The sequence below is a fragment of the Notothenia rossii genome, assembly GCF_949606895.1.
Source record: "Notothenia rossii genome assembly, contig: scaffold_26, whole genome shotgun sequence".
Taxonomy (NCBI): Eukaryota; Metazoa; Chordata; class Actinopteri; order Perciformes; family Nototheniidae; genus Notothenia; species Notothenia rossii.
In genome coordinates, this window is record NW_027639632.1 from 1,881,830 (window position 1) to 1,891,487 (window position 9,658).

Genomic DNA, 9,658 nt, shown 5'->3' on the forward strand with positions numbered 1-9,658 from the left:
GAGATCCATAGAAAAAGGGTGAAAATGAAAAAAAGTATGCCACAGCATGGATTCGAACACGTGACCAACCGCATCCAGGGGCGAGCGTTAACGCAGTGAGCCACTGGACGTGAGTACTCAAACATGCCTACTTGTGCATCTTAGACACTCTGAATTCACTAAATGTACAACCTTTTCTCCATCAAAATGAACAAATGAGACATGAAATAACATCTCCAGATCAAGACGAAGCGAATGGAAGCGGTCCAAGCCTCGTAGCTGTGAACAGCTGTGATCGCAGGAAAATGCTGTTACAAAGATTTCTCAGTATATCTCCGGGACATTTCCCTGGCTTTCCCACCGTCACAATGGACAAACGAGACATGAAATAACATCAACAGATCAAGACGAAGCGAATGGAAGTACCCCCGGAGTCATAGCATGTGTAAATCGAGACGAAACATCTCTCTCTCCCCCGCCTGCTTGCGAAGGGGAGGGGCAGTTTACACACACACACACGCAGCTGCTGCTGCATGCAGCAACGCACACACAGGGAGGAGATGGCAGAGAGAATGCACTCCCCTGAAAACTCCCCTTGAATTCCTCCAGACTCAGAAAATGTAAAAGTTCACTTTTTGGAGATCCATAGAAAAAGGGTGAAAATGGAAAAAAGTATTCGAAAATAGTGCCTCATAAGGCGGGTAGAGTCCTTTGAAAACTCCCCTTGAATTCCTCCAGACTCAGAAAAAGTCAAAGTTGACTTTTTGGAGATCCATAGAAAAAGGGTGAAAATGAAAAAAAGTATGCCACAGCATGGTTTCGAACACGCGACCAACCGCATCCAGGGGCGAGCGTTAACGCAGTGAGCCACTGGACCTGAGTACTCAAACATGCCTACTTTTGCATCTTAGACACTCTGAATTCACTAAATGTACAACTTTTTCTCCATCAAAATGAACAAATGAGACATGAAATAACATCTACAGATCAAGACGAAGCGAATGGAAGCAGTCCCAGCCTCGTAGCTTTGAACAGCTGTGATCGCAGGAAAATGCTGTTACAAAGATTTCTCAGTAGAGAGCGGGGTAATGTGAGACATTTTTTACATTTGCTCTCCTGTAGGCGAGCTAAAATGATATATCAGTAACATTTACACATTTCCCATTAATTCAGGATGTTTCCTAGCACTGGAAATGATCAGAATGTCTTCAGGACAAAGGGCAGTGAAAATATGATTGTTTTTTAAAAAGTGGTCTTGTGTCTCACTTTACCCCAGCTAAGGGGTGAACTGAGACAGACTAGAGAAATCAAGGGGGTAAGGTGAACCACTTACCTTTTCCACTTTTAAACTACCAAAACAACACATGTTGTAACAGTTAGAATCCTGACAGATAGATTGACAACCACACATTCCAAAACTAATGTCGGATGCGCAACATAATCATGGGGATTGGTCAATTTAGCACATTTGTTAAACAAAGTAACTCCAAACAAAGTCAAATACAACATAATATATTTCAAAGTGCTTTAATAAACATTCAATTAACCATTTAACCAGTTAGATTAGAACACGATATGATATGAACATCAGCCGCATATTTAAACAAGCCCTACTCTACATTCCAGCCCTGAAGGTTACAGGGAAAGGTGAAGAGTTGCTCTCTCCGTGTTGTTCCTCCAGGCCTATTAGGTTGAGGCAGCTTCTTCACCACATCACCTTTAGGAACATGTGCCACATCCTTTTCTTTCATAGCAAACGTGGGTCTCTCCCACTCTCTGTTGTTTCCCTGGATTTTTCTGAGGAATTGGGTTAGTATTTCGTCCCCCTCAACCTTCTCAACCATGCCAACATAACGGATACTTCGGTGTTTTGTGGCAAAGTTGACGAGGACGAAGTCACCCACGGACAGATCTTTGTTTCCGGGGTCACTCCTCTCATCTTCAGAGCTCTCAAAATCATCCTCAAATGGGACAGGGTCATCACTCTCCTCCGAGCTGCTATCTATGATTTTCTTCTTGGGTGCCTTCTTTTTCGGTTTTCCCTTTTCTTTGCTATTTTGCTTTTTCCCTGCCAGTTTCTTTTGTCTCTCTTCATAAGCCTGTTCTATGATTTGCTTCTCTGGAGTATCTGTTAAGATGGCTGTCTTCACACGCTTTCGTTTTGTTTGTCCTCTGGGGGGACATTTTGGAAGTGGTATGATTTCCTGAGGAGACACATATCCAGGTCGTGAGACAGCTGGCGAGGCACATCCATGTGGACCATGCAAAGTGGATGGAATAGCATCAGCGAGTGGAATAGCATCTGCAGCAGGTGGTTCATCTGCAGGGGGTGGATCATCTGCAGGCCGTGGACCATCCGGATCATCTGAAGTGGATGGACCAGTGGATGCAGGCCGCAGCTCAGGGTTTGGCCGGTCTGACACCATGGATGGTGCAAACGCCTCCTCAGGGAAAATATCTCTGTTATATGGGAAGATCCCAGTGGACTTGAAGCCAGAGGTGATATTGCGTGGTGTCACTGCTGACAAAAAGGCCTCGTTCACAAATCCTGCAATCTGATAGATGGAGACTGTTTTGCCAGGGTTAGATCTCATCCACCCATCAAGAGCTCGGCTGTATAGGGTCTTGAACGGGCCATACACCGTCACGTCGAGAGGCTGCAAGCGATGGGATGTGTGGGGTGGGAGGGTGAGCAGAACAATACCATTACTCTTTGCTTTCTCCACTGCCTTGAGTGAGATGTGAGCTCTCAGATTATCCAGGATTAGCAGCATGGGATGGTCAGGAGTGCACTTAGTGTGCTTTATCAAGTGATCGAGGAACTCAGGCCAGGTGTCTTCGTTCATCCATCCTGTTCTGGTGGAGGCACCTTTGGCTCCTGGAGGTGCTCCTATCATGAAGTCGTCCTTAAACCTAACTCTGGGGAAGACAAACATGGGAGGTATGGCATTCCCAGCAGCATTCACTGCACACACCACAGTCACCAGTTCTCCTCTCTCAGCTGATGTGATAGAACCAACTTGCTTTTTCCCTTTCTCTGTCACAACCTGAATCAAGTAGAAAGTTTAGAATCAATGGCATGTGCAATCAGTAGGCTACTATTGGTCTAAAGGTACATTTTATTTTGTTGCAGTCCATTCATTTTTTTCTAGTTCACAGGCTCACAACATTACTAATAGCATTAGTTTCAGCATTCTGCCAATAGCTAGCTGGTCATTATCACAAGCCACTCAGTATCAGTCTGCTGCTCTCTAGTAGCTTACCTGCCGTGGCTTTTGTACTGTAAAGACGCCTGTTTCATCCACATTGTAAATCATGTGTGGAGGAAATGTGTGTCTGTTAAAGAAGAGAGGCAAGGGAAGAACCTTATCAGAATCAAAACCAAATCTTACAGGTAAAGCCTCCATAAAACATTTGCAACTAAAGAATTAATTCTGTCACCTGTCCATCACTACAGCCAGATTTGTAAAGAACTCCCCCACTGTAGTCTTATTGAAGGCTGTAGCCCTTCCCAGGGATGTTGCCTCCGGAGTTCGGACAGAGAGATGGCGACGGGCTAGAAAGCTGCCAAACCACTCTACTCCTAAAGAGTGGACAATTCGTTATTATAAGATAAGCTTTGTGGCAAGATCAGTTGGCCTAAGTTGACCTACAGAATCATGTGATCTCTTGCGCACCCTAGCCTACCTGCACATTGTTTCTCCATCCAATTGGCAGGGACAGGGACATGGTTTTTGTCTGCATATTCAAATGCCAGTTCACGGCACTTAACTGGAGCAAGGCCATGGAACTGGTCAGCCAGTTGTTTTAAATGTTGGGCAAGCTCCTCCTCCATCTCATCTGTCAGTATTCTTTTTGCCTCAGCTACTGCACCCCAGGCTACTGATTTAACTCTCCCTTTCTCTATTTTCTTAATGAATCTTTGGAGGGTTGTCTTGTCGATATTTCTTTCCTTTCCTGCTTGTCTTAAGGACTTATTTCCTTGCATGACCTCTGCAGCTGCACTCTCCATCTCTGTGAGGGGTGTTTGGCCCCAAGCTGTCTTCCTGATGTATCGTCTTGGCATGATGACTTTTCTACAATGTTTATGACATTAAAATTAAAACATATGTATTGTAATATTAGACTAAAATATATATAAGACTAAACTTAACTTGTGCTTCATGTCGGGGTAAAGTGAGTCAGCGTCTCACTTTACCCCACAGCATCTGTCTCACTTTACCCCACAGCCACCATTTTAGAAAAAACAACATCTCTAGGCAATTCAGGCTAATCTTTAACTAGCATCAATCACATGGTTTTATATGTTGGAAGTTCATCAACATGTATGATATAAGTTTTTCAACCTGAATCAATTTGCTTTGATACTACAGTTGATTACGTTCGCAGTAAGAACATTTACTTTTACATGCAACAAACACATTTTTGTGAAAAAAAATACTTACCACAGAACCAGCACCAACTTCTCCTTCATGACAAGTGGGGGGTGGGAGGGGCTTGAAAACATTATGGTCACATGACCGCAAATTTGTTTCTTTGCCTAGTTACAGCGGGTGTCTCACATTACCCGGTGTCCCACATTACCCCGCTCTCTATATCTCCGGGACATTTCCCTGGCTTTCCCACCGTCACAAACGACAAACGAGACATGAAATAACATCAACAGATCAAGACGAAGCGAATGGAAGTACCCCCGGAGTCATAGCATGTGTAAATCGAGACGAAACATCTCTCTCTCCCCCGCCTGCTTGCGAAGGGGAGGGGCAGTTTACACACACACGCAGCTGCTGCTGCATGCAGCAACGCACACACAGGGAGGAGATGGCAGAGAGAATGCACTCCCCTGAAAACTCCCCTTGAATTCCTCCAGACTCAGAAAATGTAAAAGTTCACTTTTTGGAGATCCATAGAAAAAGGGTGAAAATGGAAAAAAGTATTCGAAAATAGTGCCTCATAAGGCGGGTAGAGTCCTTTGAAAACTCCCCTTGAATTCCTCCAGACTCAGAAAAAGTCAAAGTTGACTTTTTGGCGATCCATAGAAAAAGGGTGAAAATGAAAAAAAGTATGCCACAGCATGGTTTCGAACACGCGACCAACCGCATCCAGGGGCGAGCGTTAACGCAGTGAGCCACTGGACCTGAGTACTCAAACATGCCTACTTTTGCATCTTAGACACTCTGAATTCACTAAATGTACAACTTTTTCTCCATCAAAATGAACAAATGAGACATGAAATAACATCTACAGATCAAGACGAAGCGAATGGAAGCAGTCCCAGCCTCGTAGCTTTGAACAGCTGTGATCGCAGGAAAATGCTGTTACAAAGATTTCTCAGTATATCTCCGGGACATTTCCCTGGCTTTCCCACCGTCACAATGGACAAACGAGACATGAAATAACATCAACAGATCAAGACGAAGCGAATGGAAGTACCCCCGGAGTCATAGCATGTGTAAATCGAGACGAAACATCTCTCTCTCCCCCGCCTGCTTGCGAAGGGGAGGGGCAGTTTACACACACACACGCAGCTGCTGCATGCAGCAACGCACACACAGGGAGGAGATGACAGAGAGAATGCACTCCCCTGAAAACTCCCCTTGAATTCCTCCAGACTCAGAAAATGTAAAAGTTCACTTTTTGGAGATCCATAGAAAAAGGGTGAAAATGGAAAAAAGTATTCGAAAATAGTGCCTCATAAGGCGGGTAGAGTCCTTTGAAAACTCCCCTTGAATTCCTCCAGACTCAGAAAAAGTCAAAGTTGACTTTTTGGAGATCCATAGAAAAAGGGTGAAAATGAAAAAAAGTATGCCACAGCATGGTTTCGAACACGCGACCAACCGCATCCAGGGGCGAGCGTTAACGCAGTGAGCCACTGGACCTGAGTACTCAAACATGCCTACTTTTGCATCTTAGACACTCTGAATTCACTAAATGTACAACTTTTTCTCCATCAAAATGAACAAATGAGACATGAAATAACATCTACAGATCAAGACGAAGCGAATGGAAGCGGTCCCAGCCTCGTAGCTTTCAACAGCTGTGATCGCAGGAAAATGCTGTTACAAAGATTTCTCAGTATATCTCCGGGACATTTCCCTGGCTTTCCCACCGTCACAATGGACAAACGAGACATGGAATAACATCAACAGATCAAGACGAAGCGAATGGAAGTACCCCCGGAGTCATAGCATGTGTAAATCGAGACGAAACATCTCTCTCTCCCCCGCCTGCTTGCGAAGGGGAGGGGCAGTTTACACACACACGCAGCTGCTGCTGCATGCAGCAACGCACACACAGGGAGGAGATGGCAGAGAGAATGCACTCCCCTGAAAACTCCCCTTGAATTCCTCCAGACTCAGAAAATGTAAAAGTTCACTTTTTGGAGATCCATAGAAAAAGGGTGAAAATGGAAAAAAGTATTCAAAAATAGTGCCTCATAAGGCGGGTAGAGTCCTTTGAAAACTCCCCTTGAATTCCTCCAGACTCAGAAAAAGTCAAAGTTGACTTTTTGGAGATCCATAGAAAAAGGGTGAAAATGAAAAAAAGTATGCCACAGCATGGTTTCGAACACGCGACCAACCGCATCCAGGGGCGAGCGTTAACGCAGTGAGCCACTGGACCTGAGTACTCAAACATGCCTACTTTTGCATCTTAGACACTCTGAATTCACTAAATGTACAACTTTTTCTCCATCAAAATGAACAAATGAGACATGAAATAACATCTACAGATCAAGACGAAGCGAATGGAAGCAGTCCCAGCCTCGTAGCTTTGAACAGCTGTGATCGCAGGAAAATGCTGTTACAAAGATTTCTCAGTATATCTCCGGGACATTTCCCTGGCTTTCCCACCGTCACAATGGACAAACGAGACATGAAATAACATCAACAGATCAAGACGAAGCGAATGGAAGTACCCCCGGAGTCATAGCATGTGTAAATCGAGACGAAACATCTCTCTCTCCCCCGCCTGCTTGCGAAGGGGAGGGGCAGTTTACACACACACACGCAGCTGCTGCATCCAGCAACGCACACAGAGGGAGGAGATGGCAGAGAGAATGCACTCCCCTGAAAACTCCCCTTGAATTCCTCCAGACTCAGAAAATGTAAAAGTTCACTTTTTGGAGATCCATAGAAAAAGGGTGAAAATGGAAAAAAGTATTCGAAAATAGTGCCTCATAAGGCGGGTAGAGTCCCTTGAAAACGCCCCTTGAATTCCTCCAGACTCAGAAAAAGTCAAAGTTGACTTTTTGGAGATCCATAGAAAAAGGGTGAAAATGAAAAAAAGTATGCCACAGCATGGTTTCGAACACGTGACCAACCGCATCCAGGGGCGAGCGTTAACGCAGTGAGCCACTGGACCTGAGTACTCAAACATGCCTACTTTTGCATCTTAGACACTCTGAATTCACTAAATGTACAACTTTTTCTCCATCAAAATGAACAAATGAGACATGAAATAACATCTACAGATCAAGACGAAGCGAATGGAAGCGGTCCCAGCCTCGTAGCTTTGAACAGCTGTGATCGCAGGAAAATGCTGTTACAAAGATTTCTCAGTATATCTCCGGGACATTTCCCTGGCTTTCCCACCGTCACAATGGACAAACGAGACATGAAATAACATCAACAGATCAAGACGAAGCGAATGGAAGTACCCCCGGAGTCATAGCATGTGTAAATCGAGACGAAACATCTCTCTCTACCCCGCCTGCTTGCCAAGGGGAGGGGCAGTTTACACACACACACGCAGCTGCTGCATGCAGCAACGCACACAGAGGGAGGAGATGGCAGAGAGAATGCACTCCCCTGAAAACTCCCCATGAATTCCTCCAGACTCAGAAAATGTAAAAGTTTACTTTTTGGAGATCCATAGAAAAAGGGTGAAAATGGAAAAAAGTATTCGAAAATAGTGCCTCATAAGGCGGGTAGAGTCCCTTGAAAACTCCCCTTGAATTCCTCCAGACTCAGAAAAAGTCAAAGTTGACTTTTTGGAGATCCATAGAAAAAGGGTGAAAATGAAAAAAAGTATGCCACAGCATGGGTTCGAACACGCGACCAACCGCATCCAGGGGCGAACGTTAACGCAGTGAGCCACTGGACCTGAGTACTCAAATATGCCTACTTGTGCATCTTAGACACTCTGAATTCACTAAATGTACAACTTTTTATCCATCAAAATGAACAAATGAGACATGAAATAACATCTACAGATCAAGACGAAGCGAATGGAAGCGGTCCCAGCCTCGTAGCTTTGAACAGCTGTGATCGCAGGAAAATGCTGTTACAAAGATTTCTCAGTATATCTCCGGGACATTTCCCTAGCTTTCCCACCGTCACAATGGACAAACGAGACATGAAATAACATCAACAGATCAAGACGAAGCGAATGGAAGTACCCCCGGAGTCATAGCATGTGTAAATCGAGACGAAACATCTCTCTCTCCCCCGCCTGCTTGCGAAGGGGAGGGGCAGTTTACACACACACACGCAGCTGCTGCATGCAGCAACGCACACACAGGGAGGAGATGGCAGAGAGAATGCACTCCCCTGAAAACTCCCCTTGAATTCCTCCAGACTCAGAAAATGTAAAAGTTCACTTTTTGGAGATCCATAGAAAAAGGGTGAAAATGGAAAAAAGTATTCGAAAATAGTGCCTCATAAGGCGGGTAGAGTCCTTTGAAAACTCCCCTTGAATTCCTCCAGACTCAGAAAAAGTCAAAGTTGACTTTTTGGAGATCCATAGAAAAAGGGTGAAAATGAAAAAAAGTATGCCACAGCATGGATTCGAACACGTGACCAACCGCATCCAGGGGCGAGCGTTAACGCAGTGAGCCACTGGACCTGAGTACTCAAACATGCCTACTTTTGCATCTTAGACACTCTGAATTCACTAAATGTACAACTTTTTCTCCATCAAAATGAACAAATGAGACATGAAATAACATCTACAGATCAAGACGAAGCGAATGGAAGCGGTCCCAGCCTCGTAGCTTTCAACAGCTGTGATCGCAGGAAAATGCTGTTACAAAGATTTCTCAGTATATCTCCGTGACATTTCCCTGGCTTTCCCACCGTCACAATGGACAAACGAGACATGGAATAACATCAACAGATCAAGACGAAGCGAATGGAAGTACCCCCGGAGTCATAGCATGTGTAAATCGAGACGAAACATCTCTCTCTCCCCCGCCTGCTTGCGAAGGGGAGGGGCAGTTTACACACACACGCAGCTGCTGCTGCATGCAGCAACGCACACAGAGGGAGGAGATGGCAGAGAGAATGCACTCCCCTGAAAACTCCCCATGAATTCCTCCAGACTCAGAAAATGTAAAAGTTCACTTTTTGGAGATCCATAGAAAAAGGGTGAAAATGGAAAAAAGTATTCGAAAATAGTGCCTCATAAGGCGGGTAGAGTCCCTTGAAAACTCCCCTTGAATTCCTCCAGACTCAGAAAAAGTCAAAGTTGACTTTTTGGAGATCCATAGAAAAAGGGTGAAAATGAAAAAAAGTATGCCACAGCATGGATTCGAACACGCGACCAACCGCATCCAGGGGCGAGCGTTAACGCAGTGAGCCACTGGACCTGAGTACTCAAACATGCCTACTTTTGCATCTTAGACACTCTGAATTCACTAAATGTACAACTTTTTCTCCATCAAAATGAACAAATGAGACAT

General features: G+C 44.8%; 1 protein-coding gene across 4 annotated transcripts; it reads right to left on the reverse strand.

Annotated features, from left to right (window-relative positions):
• Positions 1 to 1,540: 1,540 nt before the first annotated feature.
• LOC307027582 (uncharacterized protein) lies at positions 1,541 to 4,533 on the reverse strand. 4 transcript variants are annotated; one of them, XM_079695855.1, is made up of 4 exons: positions 3,667 to 3,698; positions 3,421 to 3,562; positions 3,243 to 3,315; positions 1,541 to 3,026 (listed from the first exon to the last, which is right to left on the reverse strand). In XM_079695855.1, the coding sequence occupies exons 1-4, from the start codon at positions 3,683 to 3,685 to the stop codon at positions 1,590 to 1,592; spliced, it is 1,671 nt and encodes a 556-aa protein (XP_079551981.1). In that variant the 5' UTR covers positions 3,686 to 3,698; the 3' UTR covers positions 1,541 to 1,589. The 4 variants fall into 4 exon arrangements, with proteins under 4 accessions (XP_079551981.1, XP_079551984.1, XP_079551982.1 ...); XM_079695858.1 differs by having other exon boundaries at positions 1,541 to 2,898; positions 3,421 to 4,412; XM_079695856.1 differs by adding an exon at positions 4,425 to 4,533 and having other exon boundaries at positions 1,542 to 3,026; positions 3,243 to 4,055.
• Between the last annotated feature and the right edge of the window lie 5,125 nt (positions 4,534 to 9,658).